At 49.1% G+C, this 24706-nt stretch overlaps 1 protein-coding gene across 8 annotated transcripts in view; it reads right to left on the reverse strand.

The window, feature by feature from the left end:
* Positions 1 to 24706, reverse strand: part of RECQL2 (RECQ helicase L2) — a 76364-nt gene that overhangs the window by 15221 nt on the left and 36437 nt on the right. For all 8 annotated transcript variants that reach the window (XM_086777275.1, XM_086777233.1, XM_086777216.1 and 5 more), the window contains 6 exons: positions 21703 to 21769; positions 21473 to 21526; positions 21274 to 21381; positions 21087 to 21178; positions 17597 to 17675; positions 17261 to 17481 (listed from right to left, as the gene is read on the reverse strand). In XM_086777275.1, coding sequence (XP_086633401.1) covers positions 17261 to 17481; positions 17597 to 17675; positions 21087 to 21178; positions 21274 to 21381; positions 21473 to 21526; positions 21703 to 21769 — 621 coding nt within the window. The remainder of the gene's footprint in view (positions 1 to 17260; positions 17482 to 17596; positions 17676 to 21086; positions 21179 to 21273; positions 21382 to 21472; positions 21527 to 21702; positions 21770 to 24706) is intronic.

The raw sequence follows: 24706 nt of genomic DNA on the forward strand, positions 1-24706 counted from the left end.
GATGGACAGGATCTTCAGACCTCATAGAGAGTTTGTGGGCACATTCTTTGATGATATGATTGTGCATTCACGAACTGAGGAAGAGCATAGAAGGCATTTGGCCATTGTGTTTGCAGAACTCAGAAACCATAGGTTGGTGGTTAATGGCAAGAAGAGTGAGTTCTTTTTGCAGGAGATACATTTCTTGGGGCATATTGTGTCTGGTCATGGAGTCCGTATGGATCCAGCAAAGGTGGAAGCAATACTTAATTGGCCAGCTTTGAGGACTGTGCATGATGTACGCAGCTTTCTAGGATTGTGTTCCTATTACAGGCGTTACATAAGGCACTTTGCTGAAATTGCTTCACCTCTTCATGCTTTGACGAAGAAAGCAACTCCGTTTAGATGGGCTGATCGGGAAATTACAGCATTCAAAAAGCTCAAAGAAAAGCTTACTTCGGACCCAGTATTGGTGTTACCGGACCTCCGAAAGGCTTTTGTTGTCCAGTGTGATGCATGTGGAAGTAGCATTGGTGCAGTTCTCATGCAAGAGGGACATGTGATAGCCTATGAGAGTAGAGTTTTGCAAGATGCCGAGAAGCATTTGCAGGTGTATGAGAGAGATGTTGGCTGTAATTCACGCTCTTTCTACATGGAAACACTACTTGCTTGGGGCTGATTTCACTGTGCAGACAGATCATCAGACCTTGCGATATTTCCTCACGCAGACTAAGCTTTCAAAGAAGCATATGCGTTGGGCAAACTTTTTGTCAATGTTTCACTTTCAGATTGTGCATGTGGAAGGCAAAAAGAATGTAGTGGCAGATGCTTTGTCACGCAAGCCACAGGTCTCTGCAGTTTCACTTGCTTATCATCATGAGCTTGATGAAATGAAAGAGCAGTATGCCCATGATGAGGATTTTGAAAGGTTGTATGACCAGATGTCTGAGGGTCAGCGGCATGAGCATTACACTCTCAGAGATGGGTTTTTATTGATGCATGGCAGACTGTGTGTTACCAGGCCATTGCGACTCAAGGTTATGATTGAAAGTCATGCTCCACCGTATGCAGGTCATAGAGGTATTGACGCCACGGTCAAAGCAGTGGAGACTTTCTTTTATTGGCCAACCTTGAGAAGAGATGTTGATGCCTTTGTGAGGCAATGCATCGTATGTCAGAAGGTAAAGTTTGACCGTCAGAAGACACCAGGGTTATTACAGCCTTTACCTATTCCGGATAGACCTTGGGAGAGCATTGCCATGGATTTTGTATTTGATCTTCCACGGACACAAACGGGAAATGATGGCATCTGGACTATCATATGCAGGTTCAGTAAGCAGGCTCATTTCATTCCCGTGCGGAAGACAATTAAAGTGGATCATATGGTGAAGTTGTTCATGGCGAACATCTTCAAGTATCATGGCTTGCCTACGTCTATCATTAGTGACCGTGATCCACGGATGACGAGTTTGTTTTGGAGAGGGTTGTTTGACAACATGGGTACAACTCTCAAGTTTTCATCGTCATTTCATCCACAGACAGATGGTCAGTCAGAAGAGGCTAACTCTACAGTGTTGGATCTTCTCAAGTGTTATGTGTCAGAGCACAAGCAACAATGGGAAAAGTATCTTCCTTTAGTGGAGTTTGCATATAACAACACTGTACATAGCTCGACAGGCAAGGCGCCTTTTGAGATTGTAGAAGGAGGGAAGAAGGTACCACCCATTTTGCATACAAAGGATAAGATCTTTGAGGCTGATCAGTATGTGGAGAGCTTGGATGAAGCTTATCGGAGAGTTAAGTTGGCCCTCCAGAAAACTCAGCAGAAGCAAAAGAAAGCCGCAGACCGTCACAGACGTGATTTACAGTTTGCATTGGGTGATTGGGTTCTTTTGCGCTTTGAAAAGGCTAGACTCAAGAAGATGAAGGGTAAAGAGCGCTTATTCCCTAAATTGAGCATGCGATATTATGGGCCTTTTCAGGTTTTGGAAAAGATTGGTGAGGTAACCTATCGATTGAAGTTACCAGATCACTGGAGGATTCACAATGCTTTTCACGTGAGTCTTCTTCGACCTTTCCGTGGGGATGTGCCTGAGGATGTATCAGATGAGGCTCAGCCGGAAGTTGAGGAACTTGATGAGGTTCTGATTCCAGAGCAGATACTGGCACATAAAGAAAGGAAGGTACGAGGTAAAGTTTCCCGTCGCTATCTTGTGAAGTTCAAGAACTATTCACCGATGGATGCGAAGTGGATGGAGGAAGGTGACTTAACAGATTCACCTCAGGTTTTGCAACTTTATCTCGATGCCTTTGAGTTAGAGCCGACTCTTATTGTGGCTCATTCAGGTTCAGCAGAGCATGGGTCTGGAGCATTACCTGATGCTCAAGAGGGGGGTAGCACCTCCACTCCCTTGATACAGACAGGCTCAGATGACATCTAGAGGTTGCTTGGTGCAGATTTTATCTCATCCGAAGGTACTGAGGCTGACAGTACATCTGTTTATGGGACTTCTATGATATATGTGTACTAGTCACATCGAGATTTTTGTGGATATGTATGGTTCACAGTGGTATACAACTTGGACTATTACTATGCCATTGGTTTGCCGTGAATGATGATACATGTGTATGGCTCAGAGAGATTGGGACGCTGATCTTGCCATATTGTATATTTCACTTTGGATATTTTGATGCATCACCAGAATGCAATCGAGGACGCTTGCCATCTTTCAAGAGGGGGGTATGTCATGGCCCTGTGAAAATGGAGCAGGACAAGTGTGGGCATGGTGGTTGCAGGGTCAGAATATTTTATGATTCACATGGGGGGTGCCCGGACAGTGTTTAAAGATGTGTGGACAACCCTAGGTGTGAAGGGGGAACATTAAAACATTAACTTTTAATGTTTATTAAAGTTGCCCCTAGGCCTTAGTGGCCCTAGGGAACTTATTAAGTTGGGGCCCTAGGGATTAACTTGGGAAGGAGGTTTTCTCTCTCTTCACTCTCTCTCCTCCCTTTTTGGGGAGTCGTGTAGCAAAAGGAGAGGCTTCCTTCATGCGCTTGTGTACAATCGTGGGAAAGCTGAAGAGGAGGAGAAGGCGGCTGTTTTGCTGCAGACTGTTGCTGTTTTTCTGAAGAAACCAGCCGTACAGCACTGTACGGCCAGTACTGGACTCTCTCTCTCTCTCTCTCTTTCTCCTCTGTTGCTGGCGGCGCACAGAGCAGCTGCTGGTGGCTGCGCAGAAGCCCTAAACAGGCTGTACAACCTGTTTTCCAGCCCAAACCCTACTGTACGACTGCCGTACAGTGTACGGGCAGTCAGGTACAGCAAGTACAGGTGCAGGTGGTGCTTTTCTGAGTGCTGGACAGACCTGTGTAGGCTGATTCAGGCTGGTATAGAAGTGGACAGCAGGTTGTTTATGCAAGTACAACGCCTGGCACGCATCCCGAGGCGGTACAATCAAGTACAGTGCTGATTTTCAGATCTGTACTTTCAAGGACAGCATAGGAGTGAGCATCAAGAGGAGGATACAGGCAAGTGCAAGCACACGTGTGAAGCAGGATTGTGGAATCAAGTGCCTGCAGGCACAGATTAGTGCTGTTGCTTCCTCCAGAGTTGTTTCACAAGCTGAATTTGGTAAGCCTTGACTCTGTTCATCTATCTCTCTTTCTATTGCTTGATGTCTGCTACAGGTATGTACTATCTGGCTCCTTGTGAGAGGAGGAGTATGGCAGATTGACAGGGGATTAAGACAGAGATTGAACAGCATATGTATGTTGAGCTGAGAAGATGTATCATGCTTATGAGTTATGCCAGATGTATGCCCATGGCTGGCCTGCTTTGTGAACTTGGCTGATCAGAGGGAGGCACAGTGTGTTGCTTGAAGACACAGATCTGTGTGCATAGATCCTCTGTGCTGAGAAGGATTTGTGGGCAGTCAGATTGGACTACAGGTGTAAACTCTTGGCTGGTTTTTGTATTGTACTCAGCCATACATATTATTTTAATGGAATAAAGAAATACCGCAAGGGGCGCCAAGCTTTGGGGCCAACAGGTGTCGTTGTGTTTTCAGATTTGGGCACTCTAGCTCCAATCTGTGTTTTGTTTTTCATCTAGACTACAAGTGGACGGGTGTTAGCTCTTACCGCACTCTGGTTTTCTATCAGAGGCCGGTTTCAGGGAGAAAGGGCTACAATCTCCTCCTATAGATGGCCTTGGCCAGAATTTTGTAGGCTGCCCTAGGAGGGTGATGGGTCTCCATTACCGAATCTTGTTTGTCATCACCCTCATTGGGAATCAAATGGATCAAACCCTTAGACAACCTCTCCGGCATGGCTCCCGTAATGATTACTTGTTGAAGGCAGCCCTGAGGCTACCTTCCATGAAATCCTAATGACGTAGAAATAAGGAGACTGGAAACCTGTCCTCTCCCGGGCATTTGCCCCAGGGTAATGATGTCATAGCCTCTGCCAACTGCTCAAATGTGAAGGGGGTCAAGAGGAAAGTCCGGAGAACTTGCGGGACCACCTCTCTTGTACGCCACCAAATGCTGCCAAACCCTCTCACGTGCATCCATCACTTGTGAGGAAATGGGGGCACCCATGAGAAGGCTACTGCAAAAATCTGTGGCGATGGCTCACATGAGGGGGGTGTGTAACAAAGGATCCATCCTGGCCTCGCAACTTGCGGATACCCTCTCTTCGCTTGTATGGGCCTACAATCTCAAAGAACTCTCCAGTGACCCTGTCTCCCGCCTGCGTCCAAAAAGAGGCTCTAGCATGATATCTGTACTCCACCCGCCACTCCTTTATGGATTTGAGCACTGTACGGGCGACAACCAGCTGGCTCTCAATCCACGGGCTATCTCGTGCACTCTCCTGAAGCCACTGTAGAGAAGCAAGACCCTTGTGAATGCTCCTCTCCTGCTCTCAGAAGCCAGCCAATCTGCTTTGCGTTGCCTCCTAAAATAGACTGCTAGTCTCTCCAAGGCCTGCATCCAAGGCGCCTGCAGTTGCTCCTGAGTGAAAATCTAGCCTTCCCAAATCCCCTCTGTCCTGTTGCAAATCTCAGGGTCCTGGATGAAGCTATGTCGAATCCAGGTGCTCAAATGTTTGTCCTGCCTGGAGGGGTCATCCAAGGAGAGAATAACCGGTGTGTGATCAAAGAAAGTAGTGTCGGCTAAAATACCAATCATGCCACCACCACAACCACAAGCCCACTCGTCTACATAGAACCGATCTAATCTGGATAGGTTAGGGCCTATAATCCTCCTGTTAGATCTAGAAAAACACGACTCCTGGGACTACGTCCAAACTCTGGAAGATGCTAAGGGTCATGTCCCCTAAGAGCCAAAATCAACTCCACCCAAGCTGAGTACTCTATCCCTAATATTGTAACCATGCCACCATCGAGTCTGTCCTCTGCCAACTCTAGCATGTTAAAATCCCCACTCACACACTAGAAATCTGCCCGAGCCATGGAGTGATGAACTATACTCCAAAAGGTGGCTCTACCTGCTGTAGCGTTCGGCGCATATACATTCAGGAAGCTCACTCAGTCCTCTCCGATCCCGATGATCACCCATTGAGCTCGTCCAGTGACAATAGTGCCTAAGTTGACCACTGCCGGCGATAGCTGCTCACTGACGGAAATGCATACTCCACCTTGTGTCCCGGAGGGGCCAAAAGAGTGGAACCAGAAGGTGTGACTCCTACCCTCCAAGATCTTCCCGCAGCGACGGGTATGTCCCTCTGAAAGATGGTGCTCTTGAATGAAGAGAATGTCGACAGGTTCACTGATCTATGGAGCTCCTCTCTAAGGACAACACGCCTTTGAGAAAGCACTGTGGCACCCCAAACCCTGGATGTTCCATGAAACAATCCACATAACTAAGAGCGGTGGGAAGCGATACTGTCTGAACTACCCTCCACTCGAAGAATCTTGGGTGTGGGTTTCAATGGAGAGTAATCACTATCAATCTTGGGGCGAAGTCGTCCCAAATGGGCACGAATCCTAGCCTCCATGTGTAGCCACTCTGTTCGAGCCCTAGAGTATGCATACTTTGGACTCCACCTATCACAGTGTAGGTATCTGTAGGAGGGGGGAAGTGGTACTGCCACTGAAACATGAAGAAACACAAAAAGCAGCAACTCCGAGCTGGAGGACACCATCTCCCTTGCCTAGTCTCTAAGGCCCGAGCCACCCAACTACATCTGAGCCACAAACCAGTGGTGGGTAAGCACATCAATGATACACAAGTCGTGCAAATGATTAGAGAGCTCTATGGCATGCCCCTAAATAGCAGTGGACATTGACTCCATGCTCTAGTCCGTTCCCTGTGCTGCACTCAATGGGAAGGAGAAGATCATCACGCCACTCTCTCGGGTGGACGGTTTGGAGTGCCACACATATGCGAATGGGAGCCACCATCTCCTCGAACATGCCAGTGTCTTCGACGGGGAGACACCACAAGAAACTGTAATCAACTGGATGCACCAGCACCCTGGGGGTGCCACCTAGCGACTTGGGAGGGAGAGTCCGCACTAGAGAGGCAGCGATGGTCATCTCTACTAGCTTCGAAAACGGTGGATCAAACCGCGAACCAAGCTGATCATCTCCGCTCTCTCGGTCTAGCATAGCTGGGAGGCGGTGGGAGTGCTCTGGAGAGGCTAAAGGGGGGGGAGGGGGGGTCGAGGGATGGGCAAGGGCTGCAAAGGGGGAATATGGGGAGAAGGGTTCGCCTGCAGGGGAGGGGGAATATGGGGAGAAGGGTTCGCCTGCAGGGGAGGGGGGAAGGCAAGGACTGAGAGTCCGGACCTGTCTCGTAGGCTCTGGAGGGTCAGGTAGCATCTTAGGAAATTGGAACCCTAGATGGGGATCTCACAAGGTAAGGGTCTTAGAAAGGGAGGGGGTCAAGGGCGAGTTTCTTTAAGGTATTGAGGGGGCCCATCATCGTCCGCGCGGGGGGGGGGTGTGGTGTTGAGGTAAATGCTCGAAACGGTTCTCTAACACAACCATATCCTCTTGGATCCTACTAACCTGGCACGCCTGTCAGTGCCGCTCTGCTCTGGATGCAGACCGGTGGTTCCACCTTGGGCCAGTGGTCTACCACTCTCCTGCAATGGTCTCAATCCCTAGTGCTCTAGTACTTGGGGGCCTCTGTCCCGCCCACCCCTTTGGGGAAGGTTTGAGCTAGGGCCCGGGGGTAGGGGGTTTAGATGGAGGCGGCTACGTGGACTGCCAACGGTGACACGCTCTAGCGTCTAGCGAGGTGTCCCATCTGCCTACAGTTGAAACATTGGCCTAGGAGGCCAAAGTACTCAACTCTGAAAGATGTAGCCCCCTTGCACTAGGGAGAAAAATGGTGTGAGGCATTGACTCCGGGGAGGCAATGCAAATACAAGGGATGGAATCCCAACCATCCATGCAAAACCGAAGCAGCAGTTTTTTTTTTTTTTTTGGCGGGCCGGGTGGGGGTGGGGGGTTCCAATCACTCTTCCGGTAGCACCACCTATCACTAGGAGGAGAGGAAAGTATTCCTTCCTAAGACCTAGAAAGCAGACTGTCACACGATCGGTCGCTGGGTCGAAGCCATGCTACCACCTCCAAAAGAAGGCCTGAGCCATACGCAATGCGATGGGGCTCAGCTGCATGACTCTGTCCGAAGTTGCAGGCGAATCGAACTCAACCTAATAGTACCTACACCCCAAGGGATGAATGTCAGTGATCTTTCCAAGCGCGCCGAGAAGGCTTGCCGATAATAGATCCGTGAACTATCCGCGCGCTACCCACAATCTTGCATACCAAGGTGAAGGCCTCCAAAGAAGCGATTGTCGTAGTAGCGAGGAGCTGGAGATCTTCTTCTGAAGAGGATAGGCAAGGGACGGTGGCCTCAGTCGGGGATGACAGAGCAGCTTCCATGGAGCCCTCCTAGGGGTTCAAGACCAGAAGATGCCGATACTTGCCATAGATAAAGAAAAACCCCGAGAGCTATAAGCGCCTAACTAGGAAGACACGAGAGAGGATAAGGGTGGGCATGGGCGCCGCGCGAGGGCTCGGCGGGGGGGGGGGGGGGGGGGGGGGGGGTGCAATGGTGGTAAGTCATCTCAGATGTCCCGACCCACAGCGGGATGCCCCCGACATGACCCTCTTCACCATTTCAAAAATGGTTTATTTCCGTTGTTTTGGCCATTTCTCCTTGGTAACTTCAGATTTTCAATGACAACATGTATAAGATCCATCTAGAGCTAGACAATCAGTCACTGACAACTGAATAGAACAGCTTTTGAGCGTTGCATTGTGTGAGCAGAAGCTGCTTCAAAGGTGCTTCCAAAACTCAACAAGGATCTAACCTAGCATACCCTTTGTCAATCAGTGAGACTGTTTTTGGGGTCATGGCCAAGCTGATGGAGCTGGATCTAACATTCCATTTGTGCCCCAGTAAGCAGGGATAGGGTGTCTATCTGGGTGAAAGGATCACACAGAAGGGTGCTGCCAGCACCACTTTCCTAGGTCCACGTGCAATCTAGCCCATGACCTATTCTCCTTCAGCCAAAGTTACTAGGAAGAATCCATGACTATAATAGGGATGGATATCTATTTTGCACCCATAAAACCCAACACTCTCTCTTTGTACGAGGCACCTAGATTGTCAGCCTCCTGGTGAGAACCTCCTGGTGAGAAGCAGCGGTCCTATTACTCCATCAAGAAGACCAGTCGAGGTAAGTCATCCATGGGGATGCCCCAACACTACCCACAAACATGGCAACAGGATAGCAACTAGTTCCCATCATTTTCTGATCTCAGCTTCACAGTTGAGAGGGGGATATCCAAATTCTCACTTTGACACACTTCGCCCCATGGCCTGATCCTGCATGAGTGCTGAGTGGACCTTCTTGTCTTTGCGCGCATCTGTGCTCACCTTGAGCAGTTGCGACCTTGGATGGATTGTGGCTACTCTCCTTCCAAAACCACCCCTAAAACCTTGCATGCCGAGCAGAGGCCTTTGACCCCTTTCTTAGCCTTGTGGATTGCCTCAAGGAACATCCATGGTCAGGGAGGTACCAGCTGCACTCGGCACAAGATGGTAGTATGTGAGCACTTGACAACAGGTAGGACTGCGTTGCAGGAAGCTTCTCCCAGGCCCCAATCACACTTTCTGGTCCCCCACCTCTGGCCCTCAGGGGAGCCAGGGACAGGTTTACATCACCATCAGCAGCTAGTTTCTTCCACAGGTGATAGATTCTGTCACCGTCATCTCACGTAGAGCCCAGTGGATGGTGCTCTTGCTTAGGGAGGACCGCTCCTCAACATTTACCACCCCAGCGGGGCAAGGGCCTGAACTGGCTTCTAGATACACGTGCGTCAGGGCCTTCATTGCGCAATCACTACTGCATGGGGGGACTTCAACATAATTGAGGATCCGGAGACCATGGTTGTAACTTGGTTGAACACAATGCTAATCAATACACTTAAATACACTAAGATTTGATGGACACTTTTTTTTTTTTTTTTTGGAAAAACGATCCTTCTATTAGTTAATGAGAAAACGCCATATGGCTACAAAGCTCACCTCGCAAGGAGGGATAAAAAACACAATGAACACCTGAGCTCCCCCCCGTGGCTGGCCGCTCTCTGGGGGGGGCTACCTAGTAATACATGATGGAGGTGAGAAAAGCCAAACTGGCGGTCTATAGTGCCAAGTGACATCCTCGTCCCTCGCGGCGGTGAGGAAAGGACCAGGCTGCCAAGTGCAGAGGAAAGCCTTGCGGCGCCCTCTCATGCGATCCGAGTCGCCCTGGAGTTTCCCCTAGTGTCCTCTCAAGGTGTGAATGATGTCTACCCAGAGGGCCTGTATGACCTCCGCCGGAGGGGTCGCCTGGTGGTCAATGGCCTCCCTGCATCGGGCTCTCCATATGTGCCAAGCCGTCATGCTGCTGATCATCTCCCATCTCTGCCCGACCCCCTCCTGAGAGGCTGCCGAAGAGAAGTCTGGTGTCGGAACCACCGCCATCGCCCTGTCAGAGACCTGGATGGTCACACTGCCAGGGACGTCCTCATATCCAAGTGCAGGGCCGCTGTCCGTGGCCCAAGCCACCGCACCCCACGTCACCAACATCTCACCTGGTGAGCCTGCAAAAACCATCCTGAGAGCGCGCTGCCAGACCTGCTGTGCCTGTGGGCAATCCCATAAGCAGTGCCGCTGTGACTCCTGTGCATGGCCGCACCGAGGGCAGGACGCTGGGTGTCTGCCAAAAGCTAGCCAAGCCCCCACAGCCAATCCTCTATGCGCTGTGAGCCAGAGAAAAAGCGTCACCTTCCGGGGCCGGAAACTGGCCCAAAGGCGCTGCCAGAAGTCCCTAAGAAAGGCAGGAGAGAGCCCCTGTCGCCGCCAATGCTCGGCCGCTGCCGGGGTGCTCGCTATCCTGTGTCTCTGAATCCGCCGCCCCAACCTCGCTGTGTACTGAAAGAAGGGGATGGCAGGGCTGGTAGGGGCCGAGTAGGGATCTCGCCAAAACCACTCACCTGGATCCCACTGGAGGCGAATAAGAGGCCTGCTGTCCCACGCCCATAATCTCCAAGAGCAGTCCTCCCCTATCGAGGCCGGTGAGGGGTCTACATACCACTGCCTCTGATGAAAGCCGACCACCCGTACCCTCTGAAGAATACAACCCTGGAGCCCATCCAAATCCAGTCGTGTCCTCTGGAGCTGGCCACCCTCTCCCACCTCGAAAGTGAGTGGGGAGACGCTCTCCGCTGTGCCGCAGACCGCTAGAAGGATCTCATGCCGAGTAAAGACACCCATCCACTGTGGAGGTGGAGGGTCCTGTACTGGGGTCCGCCACTCCCGGGGGATGGCCGCCTCAATGTCCTGTCTCTCTGCCCCTCATCCCACTGAGCCTCCTCTCCTGAGCCTCTGGAGGCAACTGCTGAAAACATATCCAGTCGTCTAGGGACTGGGCCGGGCCGGAGCTCAACGGGCCCCACGACACGTGAGACCGCGAGCCAACCATATGGCCACTGGGAAGTCGAATCAAGGGGTTCCAGATCAATGGCTGCCGCAAGCGTTCCTCATCGGTGCCCGGGGGAGTCTGGAAAAGGGACGGCCTCAGATGCGCCCAGGCCCTCAGAAGGCTGGCTGCAAAACGCTCCTCGAAGCCAAGGCCCACTCCTCTGGATCGCTGCTCCGTAAAGATCCACCTGATGCTGGGGGTCCAGGGGCCGCTAAGAGAAGGAGTGCGGCTGAGCATCCTGGAAACAAGAAACTCCTTCCACGGCTCAGCGCCTGGCAGGAGACCACGAACTACCAACTTGCCAAGCAGAGCACGACTTTGGCAAATAGGATCTACAATGCCCAGGCCGCCTCTCTCCCTCGGCTGAGTGATCACAGCCCATGCCACCTTGGCCCTGGCGGGTCGCCCGTCGCCTCCGGACCAAAGAAAGTTCCTGATGAGCCTCTGCACCTGGCCAATGCACGCCCGAGAGAAGGCCCAGCAAGAAGTGATGTACCACATGGTAGCGAGCAGAACCTGGTTGGCCACAACTACTCGGCCAGCCAGAGATAAACGAGCGGTACTCCAATACAGAAGCTTCTTCCGAATACTCAGAAGAAGGGGAGCTATCTGCTGCTCCGGAGATATATCAATGCCCACATAGCATCCCAAATAACGCACTGTAGTGCCGGGGGGCAGCCACTGAAAACCATCAACTGGCCTCCAAGTCGGGGGGGGCATAGAACTGACCCACAGCCCACACGACTTGTGCCAGTTGATCAAAGCGCCCGAAGCTCTGCAAAACCTGTCCATGGCTGAGGCGAAGCGGCGGAGGTTCTCCTCACCTCCCTGAAGATAGACAGCAGTGTCATCCGCAAACTCCGAGTCTAGGAGCTCCTCCGAGGTGCGGATGGGAAGCTGGAGGCCCCTCAAACCTGTATCCTGTGCCGTCAAGAAGGTGCTCATGGCCTCCGCCACAAAAAGAAAAAGAAAGGGCGCCAAGGGGCACCCCTGCCGCACCGAGCGCGAGAGCTGGAACCTCTCTCCGCACATGCCCTGTATCAGCACCTGGCTATGAGCCGAAGTGTAGAGTGCAGAGACCCCACGAATCCACTGAGGGGGGAAGCCCATCCTCTCCATAGTGCCTTTCAGAAAGGCCCAGTCCACCCGATCATATGCCTTCTCAAAGTCGAGAAGGAGCACCGCCAGATCCTCCTGTCGAAATCTAGCCAAAGCCGTAGCCTCCCAGAAAGAGAAAATGTTATCCAGAATGCTCCTATCCTGGATGAAGCCTGTCTGCGTGGAGTGGATGATGTCCGGAAGGTGAGGCTGAAGCCGCCTGCTGATCGCCTTAGCTAGGACCTTGTAGGCCGTGCCTAGCAGGGTGATCGGTCTCCACTGTCTAATCTCCAGTCTGTCTCCTCCCTCTTTGGGGATCAAGTGGATCAACCCCTCTGCAATGCTGTCCGGCATGACTCTCGTCTCCATAATCTCCTGGAGTGCCAATCTGAAGCCCCTATGAAGGAGGCCCCAGTATCTCTGGAAGAAAGCCACTGAGAGACCGTCCTCTCCTGGGCATTTGCCCCGAGGTAATGCCTGCAGAGCCTCCTCCAGTTCCGTATCCGAGAAAGGGGAGAGAAGGGAGTGCTGCAAATGGACCGGCACAACCGGTCTCGTGAAGCTCCAGACCGCCTCCCTAGCCTCTCTCACCCTGTCGTCTGCTGGCTCAGCAGAGAGAAGATCCCTGTAAAAATCTGTGGCTATCGCCCGAACCCTGGGGGGATCCACCACAACCTGGCCATCAGCCTGGCGAAGCCGCCTGAGACCCTCTCGTCTGAATCGAGGCCCATTCGCCTCAAAGAAATCCCGAGTCACTCTGTCTCCAGCCTGAGTCCAAAAAGAAGCCCGAGCATGGAATCGAAACTCCACCCGCCTCTCCTCGATGGATCTGATCTCAGTGCGGGCTGTCTCCATCTGCTCTGAGATCCAGGGGCTCAGAGGATCTCTCTCCTGGAGTCTCTGAAGGGACGCTAGACTCCTCCGTAAGCTCCTCTCCTGCTCTCTGAAGGCCTCCAGACGGTCCAAGGCAGCCAGTCTGAGCATCCGACTGATCTCCTGCAAGCCACTGGCAAGATCACTGGCTGCCGATCCTCTCCTGAACTGCAGCTCCTGCCAGACCTGCTCAACTCTGATCGCGATCTCAGGCTCCTCTATGAGGCAATCTGGAATCCGGACGCTCTGGCCCCGCTCTCCTCTCGTAGGGTCCTCAATCTGGAGAAGCACTGGGAAGTGGTCTGAAAGCGAGGAGCCTGCAAGTATGCCCACGGTGCCACCTCTATCACAAGCCCACTCATCAATGTAGAACCTATCGATGCGAGAGAGGTTAACTCCTGTGGCCCGTCTATCCGAGCGCGAGAAAGAGAGACTCCCCTGCAACCTGCCAAACTCCGGGAGGGTCCACGGATCCTGGCCTCTCACCTGTAGCACAAGCTCCTCCCAGGCAGCGAGCTCTGGCCCATGAATGGTCTCCTGGCTGCCCCCCAGCCTGTCCTCTGCATCCTCCAGCATGTTGCAATCCCCTCCTAGGCACCAGTGGTCTGCCAAGGGGAGGGACTGCCTAATGGTGCTCCAGAACTCAGCTCTCCCGGATGCCCCGTTAGGGGCGTAGAAGTTGAGGAAGCCAATGCGATCTTCCCCAACCCGAAGGATGATCCACTGCGCGCGACCCTGAACCAGGGTGCCAGAGTCCACAACCTCGGAAAGAAGCTGCTCGCTGACTGAAATGCATACTCCGCCCTGATTCCCCTGGGGGCCATATGCCGGGGACCAAAAAGTGTGACTCCTGCCTGGCAAGATCTTCCCGCAGGTGCGGGTACGCCCGGCAGAAAGGTGGTGCTCCTGGATGAAGAGGATATCTATGGGTCCTGAAAACATAACCATTTCTATCCACAATCATATGTGACGAATCCCCAATGTAGACACATTGTAGGCCTTTCTTGGATGAGACAAAGAAAGTGGTCGATCAAATATCTTGCTCCAATGAATACTCTGCAGCAACATTGAGTTACCCCCATTCGGAGGCCTACCGGACCATTGTACATGGCATAGGATAGCTTGCCAATCTTGAATAAGAGCAGTCACACATGGAGAGCCCGGAATACGGCTAGTGGAACGCCCAAAGACTATATCATCATAATTGATAATTCATGCCCATATGAATCTGTATGCATCTTCTTTTTTGGAAAAAGATCCTTCTAATAGTTACCGAGAAAACCACCAAAGTGGCTACATACAAGCTCGTCCTCAAATGTGAAAAGAGAGTCAAAATGCATAAAAGGGGAGAGGATATATTTGTCCTTCGGTTGGCCGCTCGAGGAGAAGAAGGCTATCTCATACAATGGAGGGAGGGAGAAACAACCACACAGGTGGTCTGTAATGCCAAGTGGGCTCACCACCGCTGTCAATTAGAAAGGGACCATGATGCCAGATCCTTAGGAAGGCCTCTCGGCACTTCCGCATGCGGTCTGAGCCACCCTGAAGCTGGCCCCACTGATAACGAAGGGTATGAATGATATCGAGCCAGATGCTCTGGATGGACTCCGCTGGTGGGGTGAGGGTACCTTTGATGGCTTCGCTGCATCGAGCTCTCCATAAGTGCACGCAGCTATGCTGCTGCAAATCTCCCATCTTTTGCAAGAACCTAGTGAACAGCGACCTGTGGGTGAAGCTAAGACTGGCATTGTAGAAATGTAGAGGTGAGAGACCTGACGAGCTAGTCTCCCACCTTCCTTCTCATATGGCGTGACAACCGCGGCCTCAGTGGCCCAAGCATCTATGCCCCACATAACAATACGGGCATGAGCCCGATCCATATTGAAAATGCATAGGATCCTCTGCCAAACCTACTGAGTCTTTGGGCAATCCTAAAGACAATGATGCTGAGACTCCTGGGGATGGCCACATCTTAGACATAATGTTGGTCTACCTCCGATGGCCAACTACGTGCCAACTGCCAAGCATCTATGTGCCAGTTGCCACATGACAAGGGTAATCTTCCGCAGCCGAAAACTATCCCACAACCACTTCAAAAATCTGAGAGAAAGTGCAATGGAAGGTCCTAGGACCGCCAATGTCCTGCTGCTGTTGGAGTGCCCTCTACCTCAAACATTTGAATCCTGCGACCTAGTTGTGCAGTGCAAGCAAAAAAGGGGGTGCCAAGCATCTCCTCACTGTCCTCTAAATCCTGCCATGTCCACTCTCCTGGGTTCCACTGGAGACTTGTGAGAGACCGGCCCTCCCAAATCCATAACCGCCAAAGTCTCTCTCTAGCCACCTTGCCCAGTGTGCAACTAATGCACGAAAACCAATCACCCTCACTCTCTGCAAGATGTATCCCTTGAAGTCCTCTAAGGGAGTCTCATCCGTGCAATGAACTGCCAGGGGTATATTGTGCCTGGTAAACACACCCAGCCCCACTGCAGGGAAGGAGGGTCCGGTATCAAGGCCAGCCACTCTTGGGGGGTAGCGGAGTTGATAACGAGGCTAAGTTTGTCCCTACCCCGAATCCCAATAAGGCTCCTCTCCTGGGCCTTAGGGGGTAGCTGTCTGAATGTGAGACAATCTCTAAGTGACCTAGCGGGGCCCGTGCTCAAAGCTCCCCATGATACGTGCAGGCGAGCCCCGAGTGTGACCGCTAGGCAAGCGGACCATGGGATTCTAGATCAGAGGCTGGTGGAGCCGCTCCTCAGAGGCTACTGAAGCTACTGCTGAAGGGCTGACTAGAGGTGATCCCAAGCATGCAAAAGACTGGCTGTGAATGTCCTCAAATGCTGAGTTGAAGCCGCATGCCTGCATCTCTATGAAAATCCATCTCATGCTCTTAGGCCAAGGGCCTCCTAGGGTCGAGGTGCGGGCGGAGATCCTAGCCAGGAGGAAGTCCTTCCAAGGCTCACCACCCGGAAGAAGACCTCTAATAATCAACTTGCCCAATAAGGCTCGGCTCTGAATGGAGAAGTCAATGATGCCCAAGCTCCCTTTGCGTCGTGGCTCAATGATCACTCTCCCATCATTGCCAACCCACACAAAGTTCCGATCAAACGCTGAACCTGACCAATACATGCCCCTAAGCTCCATATGGGCAACAACCAGCTAACTCTCAATCCACAGGCTATCTGGTGCACTCTCTTGAAGCCGTATCTGCACACATGTTAATACACATAGCTCCCAACATACATGCCCATGGCTTCACCTGCTCTATAAAATCAAGTAGAAGAGTGGCCTTCCTTGCTAGTATATGAAAATATAAAGAACATTGAGTCCACCATGCAATTTGGGCAAACAGACGAGCTCTTGCCTCAACAAACGTAGCCCTTTTCTATAAACTTTGGTTTCACATAGGTAGTAGCGGAGGATAAACTATGCATATGCCATTACAACTGATTGCACTATTCGCAATTGCACATGTAGAGGCCACGCAAATAATTTCCAATATTCAATTTTACAGTACAATTTGCCCATCACCCATTGAGTCTCATCCTTCAAGGAAAACTCCCAACCGATGGGGTAAGCTAGATGCCTGACTATCTCATTAGGTGGCAAGATCTGACCTGGCCAGCGGCCACAAAATCTAATGCCACTCATAATTTTTCAAAGGGAGCAGCTTGGATTTTTCAAAATTCACATGCAATCCTGTAGCCAAACCATAAAGAGAGAGTGCTTTCATGAGAGTCCTTACATCAGCCTCCGTATTCTTCGCAAAAAAGAAAGAGTCATCAGCATATGCTTGTGCCACAAATTTTGTACCATCTACCATGGAAAGACCATGAAGCTGCCCATCTTGTGTCACTTTGTCTATGTAGAGGAGCATTGGGTGAGTTGTGATGGCATACAATAGCGCACTACGCGGACAACCTTGCCAAACAAATTTCCCAAGATGCCAAGAGGCTGAAAGTTCTCTGCCCAAAATGCATTTAGTTGTTCCCTCTTGGTAAAGCCAGAAAATGATATTTTTCATTCTAGGCCCAAAGCCCATTCTATCCATTACCTGAGTTATAAAGTCCCAATGCATTGTGTCAAAGGCCTAGGCTATGCTACCTACATGATGAGAATATCCTGCTGTGTATTGGATTATGGATCTCACACAAGAAAAGCCCGTCTATAGAGCCTATTCTTTGTAGTTTTCTTCTTTCTGAATCAAAAGCATAGTTTCCTTTCATTTTTATGAGTAGATAAGACACAGTGTGTAACACGTATCACTTTGAACTCACAGTCATAATCACCAAAGTAACCTTACTTGTGAAAGTGAGACAGGTTTCTGAGCACATAGCTGTGCAATCTGCTGTGAAGATAAGATTGCATATGGAAACACTTCTTCATGTTTTTGTGCCAATTGTTCACGCATGCAATCAAGCACTTTTGCCAGGCCTGAATCCAAAAGCTCTTGTAGGCCACTTCCAACATGAGTCCTATGGGCTTGCTTTTCTGGCTTCAACTCCAATTTGATCTTTCTTTTCCCTGTCATACATCAAAAGACAGCCAAAATTAAGTAGAGGAAAAAACAATGACAGTAGGTCGCACATTACAATAACCATCACCATGAAGCCAATGCCTTTGTGTCTCCAATAATTACCATGCAAAAGTGATTGCCAAAGAGTTCCCAAAGATATATATGCATTGGTTGCATAAGCAGTGTGCTGGAATACCTCCTTCTGAAATGTACAAAAACCATTCAAATCCATGTGACACTGCTCAGTAAATCTTCTATGTGAGCTAATTCTATGGCGACACTGCAAATCTACAAAAGAGTTGATCATCTGCGGTTTGTGACTGCCCTAAAAAATGGAAAATTTGCTTAAGCTTTGACGCCAGAAATTGTATCAGACATGAAAAGGCTGCACGATGGTCCTCTGTTTATACGAGCTTTCCTGGAACCCATAAATCCTACTTTACATGGATGGAAAGGTTTCAGCAACATCTGATGAGATAGCAAATAAAACGACAGTGTTAAAAGAGATGAGTGTCTTCAATGGCCTCTTTACAGCAAGGTGCCCAAACCTCTTATGCAGTCAAAGTCCCAGTCATTTCCCACTGTTTGCTGCACAGTGGTGTGACTGCATCATATATGGCATGATCAATCAGTGTCATAGAAAATCCGAGGCCCGGACTAATGAGCCAATGAACTATGATCCATGTGAGATGGAATGGCTCCCTCCTAATATGAGACATAAGTAGTCCAATCCTGGATAGACTCTGTCAAGGACTCACATCTGGGGCAATCTGGTGTGGCACTTAAAACAGCAGAAGTTATAACAGCTCTCCACTTTTAGCTGAAAATGCATTATGACCTTCTGAATTCTGGAGATGGCTTCAAGCCATCCTTGGACCCACAATGCCAGTGCACCAGACAAAGCATGTCTCTCATGTGCTCTGTTTGGCAATGGCAAAAGTTTCCACACGAGGTAGCCACCAACAGACCCAGTAGCAAAAGGATAAGAGTAATTTCAAACATGAAGCTATTACCGCTATAGAGGATATCAACTGTACCAAGTGAGGGAGTGTAAGTCACGCCTGTCTTGGGAAGACTTCCAAGCTAAGTGGATGGTAGGAGAATGTTTCACGACTCCACCAATCACATCGCCAAAAATTGTCTACCGGACACAAAGCAGAGGAGGAGACTACTCTAGAACAAGATTTTAGAGGAGATGCATGCGCAAGTGTCTTGGCTCTTTACACTTCTGGCACGCCATGGTTGCAGATTGCACCATGCCACCATTTATTCCAAGGGTTGATTAGTTGTGGAAGAGGACTAGGTAATTAGACTGAAACTGAACAGCCAAGCGAAGTATCACTTAGGAAAGGTCTCAAAACAGAAACATTTTCAATGTAGCATCAATCATAGACTCTTGCACACCATCGGAAGTGTTAGAAGAGTCCACCGTCCCTCTGACACTCAGCTATAGCAGGAGCCTGTCAACTGACGTGTTTTCAGGACAGTCATACAGAGGTTTTTTTGAGGCAACGGCAGCAGTTTTTGCTTATGCATATGGCAGGAAAGTCAGTTTCCCTCAGCATGTTCCTCTCAAATGTCTCCATAGGGTTTCTAGAACTAGACTTTTGAGCTTGCTTTGAGTTGGTAGATGGTGGTATAAGCATGCAAAGCTGACCAAGTATGTATACAATCAAAGAACTGTAGAAAAAAGTGCTTTCAGTTTTCCAAAAGCGGTTTTGGAGTTCCCCAGTGGATGCGTACGCTTCAATGACTTCAAGAGTAGAGTCAACCATGGGAGTTTTTAAAGAGAATGCACAAGCGAGCTCTCAGAAAGAGGTTTTTCAAGGGATGCTTCTACAAGAGGATTATCCTCAGCAGCATCTCAGGACAGGTACTTGATTGTTTCTGGCATCCATAGATTCAATGGGCTTTGAATTTGGGAACCTTCACCTTAATACACAAACAGAGTTTGGAACATAGCAGGAAGCCACAAAAATATAGAGACACCGCATTGAGCTGGAACGACCAGCCCCCCCTAGGAACTTCTTTATTCAGTAGAAGCTTTTTACAAGAACTCAAGGTGCGGGTGCAGACTTGCACCAGATTTTCCACAAAGCATCAGCAAGATTTTGACTTAGCCCTCTTAGCACAAAAGACAGGCCAAGTCGATGCCATAGATCAGCCCCAAAAACAGTCCTGTTCCATGCGCGATAATTTAGAGAACAGCCCACAGCTGTACGGCCAGAACTGATAGAGAGAAAAAACACCAATCGCTGCCCTCAGCCTGCAGAGGGAGAGGTTTATGCTGCTGCTGTGCTGTGCACAGCCACGAGAGAGAAACCAGCACAAGCCGACTAGCTCAATAGATGGGAGAAAAAGCTCCCGTACGGCCAGTTCTGAATGGAGAGAAAAAAACAGCAACCCTCAGTTCGGCCAGTGCAGAAGAGGAGAGAAAACAGCAGTTGGCATGTGCGCATCTATAAGCGGGTGTTGCTGTATGGCCAGCGCTGGGTGGAGCAGGAGAAGGAAAAACAGCAACTACCACATGTGCTCTCATGCACATGACTCAAGGACAGCCCTTCTTCCCACCTTTTCCACAATTCGGCCTCCCCTTAAGATGAAGTCGACCAGCTCTACATATAAGATGTCTGCTTTTGCTTTTTGCCAAAAGTGGCTGGGTGTGCTCAAAATATCCCTCTTTTGCTTTTTCCCACCTTGCTTCCCAAGCTTGGATCTAGGCGCCTCTTTTTGCCTGGGGTTCCATGCCCAAACAATAATATGTCCAGCCAAACTTTAATGAAGTGTGGACACATTGACTTATAAAACAGAAGTCACTTAAAGGACTAAAATCTCATGTTGCTCATGCTATGTAGCCATCTATCCTTCACTTTTCGCTCTTGCCAGACTCCATGCTGCTTCCCTTCCCGCCCTCTGGTGTGCCTTCATATGCCAACCTGCTGCGTTGACATTGCCCTGCTGCATGTAAGTGCTGCCACTTCCCAACTATACTCTAGGTATGCAGTCACCTGACAGTGACCATCTATTACCACCCTGAGGTCACCCATAGCTTGCCCATGCCTTTCTAGCAGCCTGCACTTCACAGCTCATCTCGCTGTCGATGTGTGGCTGGCCACAATGGGGTCAACTGGCTGGTTGTCAATGAAGGAGAGCAGTGTGTGAGTCCCAGCAATATCTTAGGAACTAAGAGGTATGCATGCAACATGTCAACAAAAGAAAACGGTTTTCTTTTGTTTGCAACTTGCTATGTGCTGCAATTGACATTGATGATTGAAATTTGAATAGGGTCCAAGACATCAGGGAGGTCTGGAACCATAGATGGGATTGGTTTCACACATCAATCCATGCAGTTGCCCATGTACTACACACTCTATGACAGAATGCAGAGCAGTTCAACAACGACGAGTTGGAACAGGGGTGGCAGGAGTACATCCAAAGGTGATCTTGAACTCTGTTTTGTAATGTTTATTGTTCATAATTTTTACAGTTAATCTGATTCTGAGAAATGCGCCTCCCCGTTACAAGTAGACTGCATGAAGTATAATCTTTGAATTTTATGGAGGTTATTATGTGCAAAGTCAACAAGACCATGGTTCAGAAATGAGCAGAATACCAGAACACCATCTAACACTAACTGCACTATTATCTGCTCCACTTCCTGCTTCTTTACATCCTTGGCAAGCTGTATGTCGGATTGAGATTGACCTGGCAAAAGCGAATCCACCGCATTTCTCTGAGCCAAAAGATCAGAACTACTGGCAATCGCAAAAGTATGCACCTAGAAGGGTGCTATATCTTACCTGCCTTATGGGAGCGGCTTTTCCATAGGTCTACAAGTTGCAACAAAGTAACCTTCTTGTCACATTCTTCCATCTCTTTGACTGTCAGCACAATAGATTGTGCATGTGCTGCAAATCTCATGGTTAACAAGAAGATGTTAAGGCCTTCAATCAGACCTATGGATACAAAAGGAGATGAGAGAGAATAGTTGGCATCTACCTGTCACGTCTTTATCACCAATGTCACCTCCAACTGCACAATTGTCACACATGCCTGGTAAAGAAAACACATGATAGAGAAGCGTCAACCCCAATCTCTTGGTAGTATCCAGAATGCCACAGAATTTTGAGTCTTGCAAATTAAGCGGTGTAAAAGCATGAAGGTAAGAAGCACTACAGTTATACTTACAAACAAGCAAAACATATAAATGATTTTCTTCTTTTTATTACCATTGCATTCTTGAAGCTGTTCCCCAAAATGTTTGAAAAATGCTGTGCGTCGACACTCGTGCTTTGACTGAAAAAAGGAGAAAAATCAGAAGAGACTTTATACCATGCATATTGCCTTAAAACTTTCTACTCTATATCTTAATAAGATGGAGATATATGCGAGGCATGAGATTATGTGACATCACGGTGGACTTCCACTAGATCGATGTAGATCAATATAGAACAATTACAGCTAAACTTAGTTGGCTCCCACAAGGAATTTAGAAGAAGATTGCAATCCTTTTATGTACGATAAAGAGAAGGTATTTCTTCATAACTGGCTAGTGTTTCTTAGCTGGTGGAGAAAAGTAAGGCTTTTCAGTGTTGTCAACGAGTTTTTAACAGAGTTTGTGGCAAGTTGTTTTGGAGTATTTTACTTTTGAGGTAATGTAAGCATAGCAGTTTATCCCCAAGTGATTCTTTACTGATTAATATTAAATCACCTCAAGTATTTATAGATGATCAAGTCTTTTCACTCCTAGAATTTAGTAACTCGTAAAAAGCTTAAGTACTTTACTTGACTGACTAGCATCATTGTTGCTTCAACTTTTACTGGTTGGCCTACCGTATAGGCTCCAAATGTAACCGATCGGAGACCCGGAACAGAAGATAAACTCTTCAGATATGCAAACAGAGTATGAACACAACAGGAAGTCACCCAAAAAAAAAAAAAAAAGTAAAGACACCACACTGTGCCAGAACGGCCACCCCCCCATAGGAACTTCTATTTTCAGTAGAAGCTTTTTACAAGAACTCAAGGTGCGGGTGCATATAGCACCAGACTTTCCACAGACATTGAGCAACCTTTCACAGAGCATATACAGGATTCAGACCACTCTCTCGGGACAAACAAAACCAATAGCTGTCCAAAAAACAGTCCCGAATCTGTCCCAAAACAGTCCCGGAATCATCCGCAAACACTGCCCATTGCACGGCCAGGACAGTGACAAAAACACCAGCTGAAACCACATGGGTAGGTAGGGCAGCTGCGCAGCGACTATGTGCTGTTGTACGGCTACTGTGCTGCTGCTGTACAGCGGTCAGGTCAGCCAGCAGTCGACCACTTTGGAGGCGGTTAACAGATACTGTGCAGGGCTGGCGACCAGCTTCCCAACATAAGAGAAAGAGAAGTTGCAGCTGCTGTATGCTGTACGACCAGTGCACAAAAGAAAGAGAAAACTGTTGCTCCTGTACGGCTTGTACTCTCAAGGGCAGAAGAGAAAGAAAGAACAACTCAGCTGCAGCCCACCTATGCTACTGCTGTCGGCCTGAAGGAGTATGCGCATGTCTGTAGAACAGCCCCTGCTCATGCTTTTCAAGGAGTCAAATTGCTCTAATTTTAACTGTGCTTTTCCTTTTTGCCATAAGTGGCTGAGCTTGCTCAAAATATTTCAGTTTTTTGCTTTTCCCCAAGCTGTAGCTAGGCGCCTCCTTCTGTCCAGTTGTACATGCCCAACATAATAATAATTCCAGCCAAGTTTGATGATGTGTGAACACACTGACTTATAAACCATATAAGTCACTTAAATGATTAAAATCCCATGATGCTCATGCTGTATAACCCTTTTTCAGGCCAATCTTTGCCAGTGAATGCTTCAGCTTTCTTCTGTGGAAAATCCCCGTTCTCACCTTGGTTCTCTTCAATGTGTGGGCTTGCCCCAAAGCATTGATAAAAACTGGTGAAGGGACCAAATGGTGACACCAAATTCAGGTACCTTCATCTTGGCCTTAACCTTCTTTTGCAATGTGTGGGGCTAGTGTATCACTAGCCCCCGACGGAGACTGCAATTGTAAGAGAACCAGTCTCCTTAGACGGATTACACGTAGTAAGGAGATGGACGCATGCCTGGAGCATGACTGAACAGCCATGTTGTATGAATGGTGATAGAGAGAGAGAGATGTTAGGTATTTCGGAGTTAGTCTTGAGTCTAGTTACGTACCTAATGCTATTCGTGGGGATAGGAGCATTCTTGGCATTCCTGTGATTTCTCATCTCCAGGCCCGATGAGCTATCCGCAAGGGAGTGGAAGGAGCATTGATTTATGCTCAGACAGCTTCTATCTCATTGATAACAAATGTCTCATCTTCTTCTTCTTCAGTCCCTCAGTTAGCAGATATCCTTTCTCATTCAAACATTTTGCTTAAGGATGATCTCCCACCCAGTATCCCACCCTCTCGTCTTGAGGATCATCATATTGATTTGGTCCTTATGGCAGAACCTCCTAGCAAGTTTCCCTATCGTCTTTCCAAGACTTTCAAGGGCAAGCTAGAACAGCAGCCAGTACTCAAACATTTGAAACCTATTCCTTATGGATGCGTTTTGGATGCGTTTTCACAGTCAACACAGACCACCAAGCACTTAAGTGACTCCCAACGATGCCATGTGCCCAGTGGAGTGATCGGCACACTAGACAGAGTCAGCTCTTCCACCAGTTTGGAGGACTGAACAAGTACATCCCCGGTAAGCATTACCCAGTGGCTGATGCTCTTAGTAGACAGACCCACATCCAGACCATTCAAGGGTCTACCATTCTCAAAATCTCTGGAAAAGACTTGGATAGCATGACCAATCCGCATGTCGATTCCGCAGAGTTTGGTACTCAATACAGTTTGGCCCTCAATTCTAAGTTTGGCCAGTATTCAATTCACCGACAGGCACATAAGTCTAGACGAGATGTCCACTTCAAGGAAGGGGATAGAGTCTTTTGCACATCACGAAACAGTGATTGAAACAAGTGGGCAAACGTTGTCCCAATCTTTCTTTCCGTGTTTTGGACCCTTCCTGTACTTAAAAAGTTAAGTGATGTCTCCATGAAGTTGAAGTTGCCTAACCGTTAGACGATGCATGATGTTTTCCATGTTTCTTAGCTAAAACCATATGTTGGACCAAAAGTGTTTGATGTTTCAGATGAACAGCAGCCAGACGTGGTAGACGAATCACAAGTCACAGTTTGGCTAGATGAAG

This window comes from Cibotium barometz, chromosome 3, assembly GCF_041138505.1.
Source record: "Cibotium barometz isolate CiBa-2024 chromosome 3, ASM4113850v1, whole genome shotgun sequence".
Taxonomy (NCBI): domain Eukaryota; kingdom Viridiplantae; phylum Streptophyta; class Polypodiopsida; order Cyatheales; family Cibotiaceae; genus Cibotium; species Cibotium barometz.